The sequence below is a fragment of the Lepus europaeus genome, chromosome 8, assembly GCF_033115175.1.
Source record: "Lepus europaeus isolate LE1 chromosome 8, mLepTim1.pri, whole genome shotgun sequence".
NCBI classification, from domain to species: domain Eukaryota; kingdom Metazoa; phylum Chordata; class Mammalia; order Lagomorpha; family Leporidae; genus Lepus; species Lepus europaeus.
Genome location: NC_084834.1, coordinates 94,266,146 through 94,283,188, shown reverse-complemented (window position 1 = coordinate 94,283,188; position 17,043 = coordinate 94,266,146). Strand labels below are relative to the sequence as shown.

The 17,043-nt window shown below is 43.7% G+C and overlaps 1 protein-coding gene across 8 annotated transcripts in view; it reads right to left on the bottom strand.

Annotated features, from left to right (window-relative positions):
* Positions 1-17,043, bottom strand: part of AFF1 (ALF transcription elongation factor 1) — a 189,981-nt gene that overhangs the window by 82,432 nt on the left and 90,506 nt on the right. For 6 of the 8 annotated variants that reach the window (XM_062198546.1, XM_062198549.1, XM_062198548.1 and 3 more), the window contains 2 exons: positions 15,280-15,400; positions 13,991-14,908 (listed from right to left, as the gene is read on the bottom strand). In XM_062198546.1, the coding sequence (XP_062054530.1) occupies positions 13,991-14,908; positions 15,280-15,400 (1,039 nt within the window). The remainder of the gene's footprint in view (positions 1-13,990; positions 14,909-15,279; positions 15,401-17,043) is intronic. The other 2 variants (XM_062198551.1, XM_062198552.1) reach the window with 1 other exon arrangement.

The following is a 17,043-nucleotide window of genomic DNA, read 5'->3' as shown; positions in this document are numbered from 1 at the left end:
AGGGAAAAAGGGAAGCCTTCTGCACATATTTACTGAAGGCAAGGCCATGGAGAAAGCTAGAGAGCTCTTAATGCTTTAAATAAAAGTGCTATGCATATTCCCATTATTCCACAGAAACCATGTTTTGTAGCAGACAGCACTGGGACTTGGAGCTAGGTGCTTATCTCTGCCACTTACTAGTTTAACCATTAAACTTCTGGGAGACTCAGTTCCATGGCATGTGCAATGGGAATTCATGCCAACTGCCCAACCCAATTCACAAGGTTGCTATGACAATTACAAGTGAAACAAATCAACAAATGCACTGAAGATTATAGGGGGAGGGCATTAAAGTATTAAAAAATGCTTTCAGTTTTATAAACTGAAACACTGAGGGCAGGCACTGCCACCATGGGATGGCTGCTGTTGGAGAGTGAGCTTGCCTACCTCCCAAGCCAAGGCAAAGTGGGAAGGGCCTTGGACAACCAATTCTTAGCATCTTGATAACCCCTGGGAAAATGCTATTTTTCCATGCCTATGCTTTTCATTGCTAATGTTTAGTACTTCTTAAAACCTACTAAGTTATTTTTTATATGGGATACATTGTGGCATTTCAATACACGCATATAATGCATAATGATCAGATGAGGGTAACTGGCCTCACATGTTGACACACATCTTGCTTTGTGTTGGGAGCCTACAACATAACACTGTAACTGGGAATTTCTGGTCCCCTTCACTGGGTCCTGTCTACATTTCTACCAAATATACCAAACAGGTTAGTAATATACTCACTAGGTAAAGTATACTCACTAGTGAAGAACTTCAAAAACTGGCCCCAACATGCCAGACAGATTACATCTCCACTGCTCTGAACCCAACCTCCTGGAGCTGCAGGTCCAGATATCCCTACTGGACTTTTCAATAGATCTTACTCCCAATGCCTTCCTCTCCCGAAACCTACAGCCTGGAATAAGGTACACCATGATCCAAAGTGCTTCAAAAGTCAACTCTACACCAATGTTCAGCTTCCTCTTTTCAAAGACAACAGAACGTAGGTGCAATAGCTAAGATTTACTTGGGTCTGGATTCCAGTTGGACCACTTAAGTCCCCAGGAAGCCTGCACAAATTAATCTTTCTGTGCCTTTGTTAGTCTCTTGGTAAACTAGAAGACAATGGTGCCCACTGCAAGATCACTCTGAAGACTCATGAGTTAGCATGCACAAAGCATTTAGAAGAGCTTCCATGATAAAGTGAACAAGGGAAGAGTGCCAGCATTATATTAATAGTTCCAAATTATCTTTTCCATACTGATGATACTTTGCATTTCATGCTATGTCATAAGAAAGTGACAGCGTATGTCTTTTTCTGTTTAGTGTTTAAATTGTTGATTGAAAAGCAGAAATGTAGAATGGAAAAGGGGTATCTTTCTATGACTAAATTGGTCCTGAATGGTTTTTTTAAGAATATTTTTTAAAATGTCCAGACTATTTTAAAGTAGGGAAAACAACTTCTTACACAGTTCACATGTTCTGTAGCATCTAATAATTTTAAAATATAATAGCAAACAATTTGATTTGGGATATTTTAAAAATTGAGCCAGAAGGTAAAGGAAGCTCTATAAAGCTAAAGGTTGTAAGAACGACTTCAATATAAATAACATAGAATCCTTTCCTAATCCATGCAGTTTGAGTCTAAGCTCCAAATTCTTCTCCAATATGAATTATAAGAATCCTATTATTTGTAAAATGGAATAAAAAAAAAAAACCTAAGATGATTCATCTAAAGGAAAGATCTAGAAATAGGACCTCTAATTACTTAAATACTGAGGCCCCTGGATTAAAACATTAAACTGCAAAGCCCTTCAGCCAAAGGGATTAAGGAGTTTAGAGTGGACCTGACAAATTACCACGGGGTTAGGGAGAAAAAAATGCAGACATAAAGTAGGCCAAGCTTAAATAGAAAATGAAGTGCAAGAGAAAACTAACAGTAGGTGTGGACTCTGAGCCTCTGTGCAGGAAAAATCATCAATCTAGATATTTCAATAATTAAAGAATCAAGATCCATGTAAAAATAGCTACCTATAAAATCCCTGGAAAATGTGAGCATGCAGCAATGTTAACCTTGGAAATTAATAACTTTCAAATAGGTTTTGGCAACTGGAAATTCAAGGCCAAAAAATAAACTTGTTATGATAACATGAACCAGTATCTTCTCATAGGAGGAATTCTATTTAAATATCTCCTGAGTATTGGTCACCCCAGCAAAACAGCAAAAATCAAAACCACTAGCTCAGTCATCAACAGGACTCCCCTTGGAACATCTGGTTTTCTGTCCCTAAAGACTATCAGTTGACTCGAAATAAAACACAATTTAAAGAAGAGCTTAAAATGATTCAGGGTGGCTCTGTGAGAGCCTGGGAGAGTGCAAGGTCTGGGAAGACTCAAAAAGAGTTCAATGTCTACATCTTGGCAAAGTCACAACTTGAGAGACCCCAGGGGGGATCCAATAACCATCCACAAACATCTCAAGTGTGAAAACAACAAGCAGGAACAGGAATCTCTTATCCTGGTACCAAATGTACTTCTGGCACTTCAAGAAGGAATAGAAAAGAACACGTACACGAAAACAATTCCAACTAATACCACTCACAAAAATACTGAACTTTCAATTTTGTTTTCCTCTTAGGCTACTATCAACAATTCTATTCTTTGCACTAACTCCTTTCTCGCGATTTTAGAGCTTTCAAAAAATATTTTGCTTATATTATCTAAAATGTTTCCTTCAGAGTTTAAAGTAGTCCTTCAGAAGAATGCTAGGTTCCAGAAATCAAAGGTGGTAGTAGTTTCTGGTGAAACTGAAAATCTTTTTACCTGAATTTCCATTTGATAATTACTGGCTGGTGGGGGGGAGGGAGGAAGGGGAGAGAAGGAGAGGGTAAGAGAAACACAACTCACACTACACAGGAAAAACAAAGTAGCCTGCAGGGCTGACCCAGCCTTTGAGTAGGCTGTGGCTTCTGTCCTAAAATTTCTGCCAGTCACTGGCTACTATTTTTAGACTTCTATATTTAGCTATTTTCAGGTCTCAGAGTTAGCCACTCTCTAAGCAGATACAGGTTTACATTTCATTCTTTCCTGCACAAGCTTTGGCAAGCAGCAGCATCATGGAATTCTGTATACAGCCAGCCTTCTCTCACTCTGCGATCCAGTTTCTTAAGGCATATAGTTAGGTTATGTAGGTCTGCCCAAATTAACTGAGCTCAAGCTTATGGAATCAAATCTAAATTTGCTATCCATGTTGAGTACGCCTTACCCGAAAAGCTTAGAACCAGCAGTATTTTGGAATTTGGAATATTTTCACATACATAATGAGATATCTTAGGGATGGGACCTAAGCCTAAACATGAATTCATTTGTATCACATACTCCTTATACACATAGCTTGAAGGTAATTTTAAAGCATTATTAAAGAGGTAGATAAGTCAGGGGCCAGCGCTGTGGTGCAGTGGGTTAAAGCCCTGGCCTGAATCGCCAGTATCCCATATGGGCGCCGATTCTAGTCCCAGCTGCTCCACTTCTGATCCAGCTCTCTGCCATGGCCTGGGAAAGCAGTGGAAGATGGCCCAAGTCCTTGGGCCTCTGCACCTGCATGGGAGACCTGGAGGAAGCTCCTGGCTCCTGGCTTCGGATCGGCGCAGCTCTGGCTGCAGTGGCCATCTGGGGAGTGAACCATTGGACGGAAGACCTCGCTCTCTCTCTGCCTCTCCTCTGTGTAACTCTGACTTTCAAATAGATAAATCTTTAAAAAAAAAATTCTATTAAAAAAAAAAAAAAAGAGGTAGATAAGTCAAGGCTGCTGGTTCACTCTCCAGATGTCCACAACACTTGACTGCGAACAAAGCCAATTCAATGTTAGCCTCCTACCTAGGTACCAGGGGTCCAATTACTTGAGCCATCACCACTGCCTCCCAGGGTACACATTAGCAGAGACAGGCATCGAATCCATGCACTCCAATTTGGGATGCAAAGACTCTAATTGGCTTAACTGCTAGGCTAAATGCCTGGCTCCTGGAAGTATTTTTTACATGGTAGGTTTAGCGCACATACACTTTGATTGCAAACCATCAAAGTCAGGTATGGAATTTCCCACTTGTGGTATGTCTGTGTTCAAATGTTTAGGATTTTGGATTTTTTATTAGGGATGCTCAATCTGTAGTAGAGTTACTGTAATAAAAATATTTTTAGAGGGGATGGCACTATGGTGCAGGAGGTTAATCCACTACCTGAGATGCCTGCACCCTATACAATACATCCTACACCAACACGAGACCTGGTTGCTACACTTTTGTTCCAGCTCCCTGCTAATGCACCTGGGAAAACAGTGGAAGATGGTTCAAGTGCTTAGGACCCTGCCATTCACACACAGCAGAGACCTGCAGGTAGTTCCAGGTTCCTGGCTTCAGTCTGGCCATTGTGGCGAGTTGGAGAGCAAACCAGTAGAAGGAAACATGCTCTCCCTCTCTATAACTCTGCCTTTCAAAAAAAGAACTAATATTCTAAAAAATAAAAACAAAACATTTTTAGAAACAGAAAAATCTGAAAACTTATGGAAAACTGTATCAGAATATTCTACTTCACTTATAAGCTTAAAACTGCTGTTGGGGCATGTGGCAGGCATCTGGCCTAGCAATTAGGGTGCCAGCTGGGATGCCCACATCCCATGTAGGAATGTCTGGACTGGATTCCAAGCACTGCTCCCGATTTGCTTTGCTAAATGACTGGAGTTCCTTCCACCCATGTGGGAGACCTGGATTTCTTTCCTGGATCCCAGCTTTACCCTGGCCCAATCCAAGCCACTGCTGGCATTTGAGGAATGGGTAAGTGGATGGCAGTGTGTACTCTCCACCTCTCAAGATAAAACCAAAACAAAACTTTGTTTATATATATAATCAGAGGCAGAAGAGAAAACATGAGACAGACGAAAAGAGAATAGTCTTGGGTGCAATTCTTCCAAGGCTACTCAGCACTAAACCCCAACCACTCAGCAATATCTTTTTGCTTGAGACCCACATGAGTCCCTGGGAAGAAGGTCCCCGTGGTAGCAGATCTTCCAGAACAGTTAAGATTTATTTTCTTATTTATGTGAAAAGGAGAAGGTGAGAGTAAGAGGGAGGGAGGAAGGTATTACATTCTCTGGTTCACTCCCCAAATGGCCTCAAAAGCCAGGGCAGGGCCAGGCCAAACCCAGGACCCCCCAAGAACCAGGAACTCCATCCTGGTCTTCCAAATGGGTGGCAGACACTCAAGTACTTGAATAATTCTTTGCTTGCTTTTTAAAAAATATATATATTTATATTTATTTATTTATTTATTTACATATTTGAAAGGCAGAGGGGGAGAGAGGGAGGGAGGGAGAAGGAGAGAAGGAGAGAGGGGGAGGGGGGAGAGGGAGAGAGGGAGGGGAGGGGGAGGGGGAGAGGGAGAGAGGGAGAGAGGGAGAGAGGGAGAGAGGGAGAGAAAGTCTTCCATTCACTGGTTCACTCCTCAGATAGCAGAAACAGCCAGAGCTGTGTTGATTCAAAGCCAAGAGCCAGGAGCCTCTTCCCAGGTCTTGAGCCAACTTTTTTTTCTTTTTTTTTGACAGGCAGAGTTAGTGAGAGAGACAGAGAGAAAGGTCTTCCTTCCGTTGGTTCACCCCGCAAATGGGTGCACTGTGCTGATCCGAAGCCAGGAGCCAGGTGCTTCCTCCTGGTCTCCCATGCGGGTGCAGGGCCCAAGCACTTGGGCCATCCTCCACTGCCTTCCTGGGCCACAGCAGAGAGCTGGACTGGAAGAGGAGCAACCAGGATTAGTACCCAGCGCCCCAACTGGGACTAGAACCCGGGGTACCGGCACCGCAGGCAGAGGATTAGCCAAGTGAGCCGCGGTGCTGGCCTACATGGGCCATCTTGTACTGCCTTCCCAGGCCATAGCAGAGAGCTGGACTGGAAGTGGAGTAGCTGGGACTTGAATCTGTGCCCATATGGGATGCCAGCACTTCAGGCAGTGGCTTTACCCGCTATGCCACAATGCCGGCTCTGCTTGCCTTTTCCAAGAACATTAGCAAAGAGTTAGATAGCAGAGTAGCTGAGACTGATACCAGTGCTCCCAAAGGGGATGCAGGAGTCCCAAGCAGCAGGTTAGCCTGCTGCACCACAATACCCACTCCTGGAGCAGTTTCCATTTCCAGGTTATGGAACAAACTTCATGAGAATCTGACAGAGATTCCTTGACCCATTTTAGGTTAGGGACTGGGAATTTTTATTTTTTTAACAACCTGAATTTTTAACAGGATTCCCCAGGTGATTCTGATGTGTGGCCAAGTTTCAGAATGAGTAGAAAGTTTCCTTTGATCACGGTTCTGGCCCATAATCCAGGAGGACTTCTTGTTGACGGTCTCTGTACTCACCTTCAGATCTCACTCAAAGGCAATCTTCCTCAGATAATCTTTCCTTGAGCTCCTTAGTTCAAAGTCTCAACTGCCTTTTACTGATTTTATAATAGTTTCCCTTTCAGCACTTGTCAAAATTCGCAGACACTGATCTGAGTGGTTATTTGAATAATATCCATTTCTAACTGAGGACCACAAACATCTGGTTTCACAGGCTATTGTAACCCCAAGCTTGGTGCACAGCAGGCGCTCAAGACGCTTTGATTAAAGGTTGCTGGACTGAGACAGTGAGCTGTGAGTTACGCACATTCTGAGCAGTGCGTCGGCAGCGTAGGTGCCATCAGCACACCTGAAAGCAAACTGTCTAAAGGTTGCCATTTTGTAATAGGGAAGTCCCTCTTTTTGAGGTTGATGGTAACAAGGGAGCTAAATATGGAAGGAGGAAAGCAAGCCTGCACATGTGAATGCTAAGTGAGTCAGTATCACACAGTTTTCCACTGTGGACTACTCTGCACTACCGTTAGGCTGGCAGTTATTCAAAGTGGAGTGCTCCACTTCAGTGCTGCCATGAATCCAAGTAGTCCCAGAATGAACTCAGAGCCGCAGGCCACACTTGGGCCTTGGAAATTAGAAGGAAGCATTTGGTAACAACACGTCCCAACATGATGCCAGGAGAGATCACAAGGAAAAGATCCATTTCTTTTGGGAACTCAGTCACAACAGGACTAAAGCCAGGTTTCTCTGTAAGGGGAAAGAAGTGACACTATACAAAACTTCACAGATGCACCTGTCTGGTCCCAAAGCGTTAAATACATACTAAACACAAACAAATCTCAAATTTATTATCTCCAATCTTGATGCCTCCCAAAATGACCAGCCACTTCTACTGCCAGTCTGTCCTCTCCCCGTGCATATGTAACAGCACCTCACCATGTCATGGGATCCATCCCAGACTGTGTGCTTTCCAGTGTAGCTCCATCTCAGTAGCTGGTATCATCCCATCATCCTTACCTTTAAATTTATTAAAAACAAAACAAAACACATACCCTGTCTGCCTGCCTTGATGCTCTCCTGTTCCTCAGCTCAGGTGACTCCTATCTTCAATCAATCACAAAGCCTTATCAACTCTCCAGTATGTATATCCAGAATTTGTTGCTCAGTATTTATCTCCTAACTGATCTCTCTGCTTCCATCCCTAACCCTCCAATTCATTCTCCACCCAGGTGCCTAGACTATTTGTTTACAAAGTAGAAAGCAGATGTCAGTTCCGGGGGGGGGGGGGGGGGGGAGGATCCAGTGTTCTCCATTTGCACTCTCATAACATCCAAATGTTTTACCATAGCCTGCAAGGTCATGGGCTTACTGCTGTCATGTCTCCCATCTCATCGCACATCCTCCCACTTTGCTTACTCAGTTTACAGACATACTTTTTTCCTTAAGATTCATTAATTTATTAGAAAGGCAGAGTTAAAGAGACAGAGACTGTCCATCCACTGATTTACTCCCCAAATGGTTGCAACAGCTGGAGCTGGGCTGACCTGAAGCCAGGAGTTTCTTCCAGGTCTCCCACGTGGGTGCAGGGGCCCAAGCACTCGGGCCATCTGCTGCTCCTTTCTCAGGCATATCAGCACAGAGCTGGGTCACAGTGGAGCAGCTGGGACTCAAATTGGTACCTATGGAATGCTGGAGTTGCAATAGGTAGCTTAACCCAGTACACCACCGGTCCGGTCCCAGCCGTACTTTGTTCTCAACAAGGCCACTCCTCTCCCAAAGCCAGACCTGGGCACTTCTCGTTTCCTCTGCCTGAAACGAAATGCTCTTCCAGCTCTGTGTGGCTGACTCACATTCTCCCTGGATATCTCAGTGCAAGTCACTTGCTCAGAGGGTCTTTTGCTGAACACCCTATTTTAAAGCAGCCTCCTTGGTTCTTCTCATTCTCACCACTTTCCTGACTTCCTGCAGCACTCTCATCAAAACTTACACTCTGCGTTTATTATATTATTAATATTAATAATATTACATTATCAATTATAAATGGTGTGTTGAGGCAGGGATCTGTCTCCTTGAGCTCAGCTATTTCACTAGAACCCAGCATAGTGCATAGCGGGAATTTAATGTCAATCTGTTGAAGAGTGAAAATCAGGAAGGAGACATTTTTAAAAAGTCAAAAACATACACATAGAAAATGAAACTGACTATAGATTCCAAAGCTCTGTTAGAGGTTCAGTTTGGTGATAAGGTCCAATTCTCTGGGTCAAGAATACATACATTAATCGACATGACCATTGCTGCCACCATGTAAGTCAAAAAACAAAGACCAGAAAATTGGGAGGTAAAGCTCAAGTTCTGATACTAACTTTTACCTAAAAGAAGTTACTTTAGCCTCTTATATTTTACTTGCAAAATGAAAGGGCTCTGGTGGCCGGCACGGCTCACTAGGCTAATCCTCCACCTGCAGTGCTGGCACCCCGGGTTCTAGTCCCAGTCGGGGCGCTGAATTCTATCCCGGTTGCCCCTCTCCCAGGCCAGCTCTCTGCTATGGCCCAGGAAGGCAGTGGAGGATGGCCCAAGTGCTTGGGCCCTGCACCCGCGTGGGAGATCAGGAGGAAGCACCTAGCTTCTGGCTTCTGGCTTCGGATCGGCGCAGCGCGCTGGCCGTGGAACCATTTGGGGGATAAACCAACAGAAAAAGGAAGACCTTTCTCTCTCTCTCTCTCTCTAACTCTGCCTGTCAAAAAAAAAAGGGGGGGGGTTGCTTTATAATTTTGATTGTCTACATTCAGAATACAATTTGGTATACCCATTTCTGCCATTCCACCAAAAGGCCTACTGTTGTTATCTCTAGGCAAAACAGATGAATAAAATGGAATCTCAACTTTCTAATTGGCAGGTCTACCTCTGATGTGGCAACCTTATGGCTGGAATATCTATGTAAGGTCACCATGGCCTGGCCCTACCCTCAATTGGTCATTCCATGCTGCTATCCATCTTCTATTTGACAAAAACAAAAAACCCGAGACAAACCAAGTGCACATTATTTTTGTGATATAGGTCTCTATATTGTCAAGATATTGACCTTAAGGATCTTATGAAGGACTATTTTATTTTTTGTTATTCTTAAAAATTAAATGTTTTTCTACCACCAGTTAAACTTCATATTATATTAGCAAATATTTCTCTGAAAAATTTCTCTTAGAGTCTGATAATTCAAAATCTTAGCTCTGCCACATTATACTAAAATTGAATAGGTTGTATTTTCCATATTTATACCTTTTAAAAATATTTTTTTATTTGAGAGACAGAAAGAGGTCTTCCTTCCACTGGTTCACACCCCCAAATGGCCCCAATGGCCGGAGATAGGCCAAGAGGAAGCCAGGAGCTTTTTCAGGGCCTCCTGCATGGGTGCAGGGGCCCAAGCACTTGGGCCATATTCTACTGCTTTCTGAGGCACATTAGCAGGGAGCTGTACTGGAAGCGGAGCAGCCAGGACTCAAAGTGGCACCTATAGGGGTCGCCCACATTGCAGGCAGAGGCTTAACCTACTATGCCATGGTGCCTGTTCCCAAAAAACATTTGGGAAGTGAATTGGTGGCTGGAAGATTGATTGATTAATCTCAATTGATCTCCCTCCCCCTCCCTCACTGACTTCAAAGAAATAGATATAAATCTTCCACCCCTTCAAAGAAACCTTTTATTTAAGGAGCACAAATTTCGTAAGTACAACTTTAGGAATACAGTGATTCTTCCAACCGCACCTGCCCTCCTACCCACACTCCCACCTCACCTCTTCCTCCCTCTTCCATCCCCAGTCACATTCTCCATTAAGATTCATTTTCAGTTAATTTGATACACAGAAGACTAACTCTATACTAAGTAAAGATTACAACAATTTGCGCGCGCGCACACACACACACACAAACTGAGAACAAGGTTTACAGTTAATTCTCATAATTCAACGCATTGAGGACAGAGGTCCTGCTTGGGAAGTAAGTGCACAGTGACTCCTGTTGTTAATTAAACAATTAACACTCTTATGTATGATGTCACTTATCATTCGAGGCTCTTGACTTGAGCTGCCAAGGCTAGGGAAGCCTTTTGAATCTACAATCACCATCAGTATTTAGACAAAGCCATAAGGAAAGTGGAAGTTCTCTACTCCCTTCAGAGAAAAGTACATCTGAAGGACTATTTTAACTGTAAGAAGTCTTACCTCCAAAAAGAATGTAATTTTTTAAGAATAACAATTAAAATATAAAAACAAGTATTATGCATGAGATTGACAGTGGTATGACAAATTCACATTCATGCAACCTGAGAATGAAGGAATTCCAAAAAGACAGGAGACTATCAGGATTCATTTTCAAAACTACTATTGCATGGAAAAGTGAGGAAGGCACAGGGAGGCAATGAAGCAAACCATGAAACCCAACTATCACCACATGGTAGACAGGAAGAAGAAATCTCCTCTAACTTGCCTAGGACCAATTAAGCAAATAAAGGAAAACCACTAACTACCTCCATCCCCTTCACAGCTCCACCAACAGCCAACTTCCTCTTCTGCCCCAACGGCAAAAATAACCAAGGATACTGCTAATATTCTAGTTCTACAAACCTCACTTGCTCAGGGGATAATTCCTTACCTTTTTTGGTTCCTCATCTCTATGCTTTCATTGGATACACCCAAAATAATAAAACTGGAAGTTTCCAATTGAACTGACATTTAAAAAAAAATGTTTTTAACTTCCATCCAGTTGGATGTGTGAACAGAAAATGCTACATCTGTGAAATGTGAGCTCTTCATTAAAGAAACTACCTCAAATCCCAAACTTGACAAAGAGCACCAATATCCCTGCTTCCCAGAGGTACTGCCCCATCACTACGAGCTCGTGGCTAACGTGGCACCCAGAGCTCTCCATCTGCCTGGGCCTTGCAGCACCATGGGGCTTCCTGGCAATTGGCACCACAGTTGCACAAGGACTCTGGCAGAGACCAGAGGGAAGCATCATATGAAAAGGAATGCTGACTGCAAACTGAGGCCACAGATGAAAGTGGACATCTACTCAACTGATGACAGCACATGCATTTGTGCCAAGAAAACACCACTCTCCAATCACCAAATTTACAGAGGATTTCATTAATTTCAAATGTCTACTCCACTGAAAAAGACTCGAGGGCCATTTAACCAAGTCTGGGGCTGGGGAGACCCTTCTAAAATGGAATTGAAAGATATTTATACTGGTGCAAAAACCATTTGAAATCCATGCACAGCTTTGTTTTTTTGTTTTTGTTTTTTGACAGGCAGAGTGGACAGTGAGAGAGAGAGACAGAGAGAAAAGTCTTCCTTTTGCCATTGGTTCACCCTCTCCAATGGCCGTCGTGGCCGGCGCATTGTGCTGATCTGAAGGCAGGAGCCAGGTGCTTCTCCTGGTCTCCCATGTGGGTGCAGGGCCCAAGCACTTGGGCCATCCTCCACTGCACTCCCAGGCCATAGCAGAGAGCTGGCCTGGAAGAGGGGCAACCGGGACAGAATCCAGCCCCCTGACTGGGACTAGAACCCGGTGTGCCGGCGCCACAGGCGGAGGATTAGCCTAGTGAGCCGCGGCGCCAGCCATGCACAGTTCTTTACAACATATGCATTTTCCATGAACTCTTTGAAAATCCTGTGTATGTGTATGTCTGATAAACTAAGTCTTACTTAGGGCTTTAAACCTGGGAGAAACCTCCATTCAACTTATCTCCCTCTCACCCCTTAGAAAGAAGTAAATCAATCATGTTCTTCTCCCTGAAGCATCTATGGGAAACCTACTGGCTGAATTTCCTGGCGTTCATAGTCTGAGGGCTGACATTAGAAACTTTTTCAAGCATCTTATACTAGATATTTATACTCAGTTGTTTTTTTTGTTTTTGTTTTTTTTTTTTGTTTGTTTGTTTGTTTGTTTTTTTGACAGGCAGAGTGGATAGTGAGAGAGAGAGACAGAGAGAAAGGTCTTCCTTTTTGCCGTTGGTTCACCCCCCAATGGCCGCTGCGGCCAGCACATCGTGCTGATCCGAAGCCAGGAGCCAGGTGCTTCTCCTGGTCTCCCATGCAGGTGCAGGGCCCGAACACTTGGGCCATCCTCCACTGCCTTCCCGGGCCATAGCAGAGAGCTGGCCTGGAAGAGGGGCAACCTGGATAGAATCCGGCACCCGACCGGGACTAGAACCCGGTGTGCCGGCGCCGCAAGGCAGAGGATTAGCCTGTTAAGCCACGGCGCCGGCCTTCAGTTGTTTTCTAATTGTTTCCTGAGTATGCTGCAGTCTCTCATGGGATAAGACCCAGTACTGGTTTGGCATCCTCAGCCCCTGCACTTAAAGATATGGCTGAGTACTTAATAGCCAATGTAAAGACATGCTAATTTGTCCTAAAATTGTTTTACAATAATTTTTAAGCTGTTCAGTGTTTTTAAGAATAAAAAATTATCCCCATATTGGTCTTTTTACATCATGACCTATAATACCTCATTTGATTAGGAAAAATGCAAAAATAAAAAAAACTAAGTTCTTTGCTGTCTGAATTATAAAGTCAGCTGATTAACCATTATGAGGAAGTATTTTGTTTTACTCTTTATTCTGCCATCACATAACCCTAACCCACCCTCCAGGAAAGCATAAATGGTTCAATAAAAGTCCCCTTGTGCTGAATTTTCAAACAGGAATCAGAGGTACAGTCTGGCCACCCTGGTCATTTCTACCATTCGCTTTATTCCCACTTTCTCAGCCCCCACGCAAGTCACATTCTGAAGACAGAAGTCAGTCATAGTTCAAGAGAAAGTGTGGACAGTACCTATGGCTTCGAAACCCAAAGGTGACTCCTACTGCAAAGGAGCAGAATTTATCCTGGAAGCCGGTCGTCTTTCCATCTAAGAACCTCAAAAATCCTTTTCTTTTCTTTAAACCTTATGGAATTTTACTTTCTGCCATTACAAGAGACTGATCTCTAGTACACAATTATCTCTGAATGAATGTCTAAAATGTAAAATTTGTTTTTAAAATATAAAAAAACTGGAATCATATAAAGTAGTAGAAGATGGTCCAAGTCTGCAACTGTGTGGGAGACCCAGAAGAAGCTCCTGGCTCCGGATCAGCACAGCTCTGGCCATTGCTGCCATTTGAGGAGTGAACCAGCGATGGAAGATCTTTCTTTTTCTCTCTCTGCCTCTGCCTCTGCAACTCTGCCTTTCAAATAAATAAATAAAAAAGAATATAAAAAGAAAAAAAGAGTAGAGAAAAAAATATAGCTTAAGAATTGACGAAAAAAGAAGAAAACCCACAACCTATTTTCCTACAGTCTCTGAATCTTACTACAGGTAAATCATGGTTCAATTAAAAAGGTATTTTAAATCTTCCTGCAAAATTGCATTTCAGTATCATCGAAATCACACTCTGACCTAGGTTTTGCCTGGGTTAACAAGGTCCTACAGCCAAAAAGGAACCTCTGTACCAGAAGTCATGGACTTGCCTTTCCATGGCCGCTGTTAAGAAACTTGCATTTCTAGATGGATCTCAAACTGCATTTGCCCAGATGAGAAATCCACTCACCTCAACTGACTGAGAAGGCATCTTCAGCTTGGTGAGTTTTACTTTGGCAGGCACTTTTAAGTCCGTTTTTTCAAAGGTCTGCTGTCGGTAGTCCTCCGGCAGTGGTTTCAGTTCAGGAGACTCACTGGGGGCCTGGTCTTGACCATCCATGGGCCGGACATAAGCCGTAGGCTTCTGTTGCATGGCAATGGTTTTTGAGGGGAGGGAGGAGGGTGGAAATGTCTGAGAAGGTGGCTGGGGAGGGGCTATCCCAAGGCTGGCCACTGCCACCAAGCTGTCCTGAGGGGTCTCTTTTTCATGGACTTTCACTGCTGGGTCCTTGGGAGATTTGGCCAGGCAGTAGCCTTTGCTGTTGTTACTGCTATGAACCTTGTTGCTTCCTTGTGTCCTGGGAAGACTCTGCTGGTTGGAATGTAGAGGTGACAAAGGGGGGACTGGAGATGGCAAAGAGATTAAGGGAGAAAGCTCCTTCCCTGCAGCCGAGGCCATCATCAAAGCACAACGTTCTCCATCAGTCCTGCGGTCCCCTTTTTTGTGATGACTGGAGCTGTACCCTTCCTGACCAGGGCGATCCTGGGTCAGGTGCTGACTGTCCAGTGAGCCGTAACTTCTGGCATGGACACTTGTCATTGGTTCCATTCTTGGCTGTGCCATCTTTGGATTGTGGTTAATGTTACCAACAGGAAGTGGTCCAGAGGCGGGAGTGTGAATGGGCTGGTGGGGGACGGCAGTTTGGAAGGAGTTAGATGGAATGCTGCTCCCCTTGTCAGGAAAGAAAGGATATCTTGGCCTTTCCAACCTGTTCCCAGAAGTGTCCAAGGGCTGGGATTGGGGCTTGCTACTATGGAACTCCTGCATTTCTTCATAGTTTCCTAACATGTTCTGTATACGACTGGAGAGCTCATCACCTTTTGCTGTCTGGAAATAAAAGAAAGGATGGCAGAATTAGACACTGGGGGAAAAAAAAAAACCTAAGGAGAGCAATCATTTAACAAACTACATTACAGAAACCATTAAAGAAGAACCCCTTCAATTTTAGCTCTCAAGAATATTGTCGTGGACACAAATTACTGATGAGAGGAGACAAACATTGTGAAAGAAAACCACAAACTGGTAATTCTAACAACGTTCATGAATCTTCATCCTTTGTCTTCAACAATAATCTGTAGAGTAAGTTATTTTCATAGTTGTGACCCCTGTTCCAACAAGTTACAATGAATGGTTTCATCACACGCAGAGTTCAATTCTGCGATAAATCAGACTTGCACCTTCTAGTCTATAGTAAATACCTTGTAAGGCTCCCCAAAAAGAGGAATCTTTTCCGGAAGTGGCTCTTTCTCTTGGTGAGCTTCCTGATTGCGCCTCTCCTTCTCTCTAATTCGAAGCAGGTTTCTGTCTTCATTGTACAAGCTGTTTCAGATGCCACAAGAGAACAAAAATGATAAACTTTATCAGAATCCACATTCTGCGGCATATGGACACGTATGTGGGGAGATAAGGATGGGTCTAGACATAAGTGATTTCAAGGGATGGAACAAAAGGCAGCAGAAATCCCTGAACCCCTCCTGGACTGAGGCTGTGTTCCATGAGCTGTGACCTCCCAATCCCAGTTCCTGTGCTGGGAACTCCTTCAATCCGAGCTACAGCTTCCTTCCATCACTGCTCAGAACTCACTCCCAGCGGAACAGTCTTTTATAGGCACTGGTGGAACCGAGACAAGGTTAATGACATTTTTTCCTTCAACTTGCAAAATATGGGGTAGAGGTAGAAGTTTTTCATCCGGAAGAGGCAGGATGTGAACTTTAAAGAGACTGTTTTCCTGGATCAGTATCGTACATTTTCAAAGATTAAAATCAAAAGGCTTATTTTATAATTAAAAGATTACCAGGCACCCAAAACAGCACTTACTTTATTCTCAGCCTACTGTACTGGGAGTGTCTTGGAATGTAAACCCAAAAAGAGGATTCTTTTATTTGTGATTTCACATGTCAGGGATGGGGAAATTCAGTTTTAGATGCTAGCTCTACCTATTGAGACTGTCTTCCATTCTGATTGCCATGGTAAATCCGCATAGCATTTTAACGTAAATCACCAGAGCCAGCACCAAGGGGGTTAAAATGCATTCACTGAGAAACAAGCCACAGAAATGCAGGCTGAAAGAACAACAATTACAGCCATACTTAAACCAAAAGTGAGTTGACTTCACTATCAGCAACACAGGCCATACCTGACCCTCACAGGCGATGTGCAACAGACAAGGAAAATGCTCCCAGGGAAATACCGACTGGACTTTACCAATGCCATCTGAACAAAGAGGAACCAATCCCTTGGTCTAGCAAAGACGGCATGAACCTTCACAAATCCCAGACCTGGTGTGAGACACCCTCCCCAATCCCCCTTCCTGGCTCTCCCCTCTCTCGAGACTTCTCATTTCCTCTGAGAAGAGTCTACAAGGGTCCCTGCCTTCCCCCATCGCTTATCCCTGTAATTCAGAAACCTGACCAGAAGGCCCTAGTCCTTACATTCACAACCCTTATTTTAAAATAACAAGCATTTTGTAGCATTTTACTACTGCAGAATAAACTCAGATTCCTTGCTTTACATTGAACTTCCCCCAATATGGAGTACAGATCTCAGCTGGAAATGATGGCTCTGGCCCTCTCTGCAAGCATGCCATGTGCGTTTTACACAGTCTTGCTAGTCTCCTCAAGCACACCCTAGGAAGGGCAGGCCTCTTGCTCCAACCCCTACCACTTAGACTACAGGATCAGAATCTGTTCACAGATGGCGGATAAGGCAGTATCAGACTGAAAGAGTACACCTGTACCAACGAAATCAAAAATTTATTCCAGTGAACACAGCAAAGAGGAGAAACTAAACCAGAAACTGGCTGATGGTGCCTTCTCTGACACAGTCTGACTCTCCACCCAGCGTCTTTCTGTTGGTGGCAGCATAACAGGTTCGATGGCCACTCAAGAATTCCTTTAAGTTCTTTCATGATTTTGGACATTCCTCTTCTTGGTGCAAAAAAAAAATAAATAAATAAATAAATA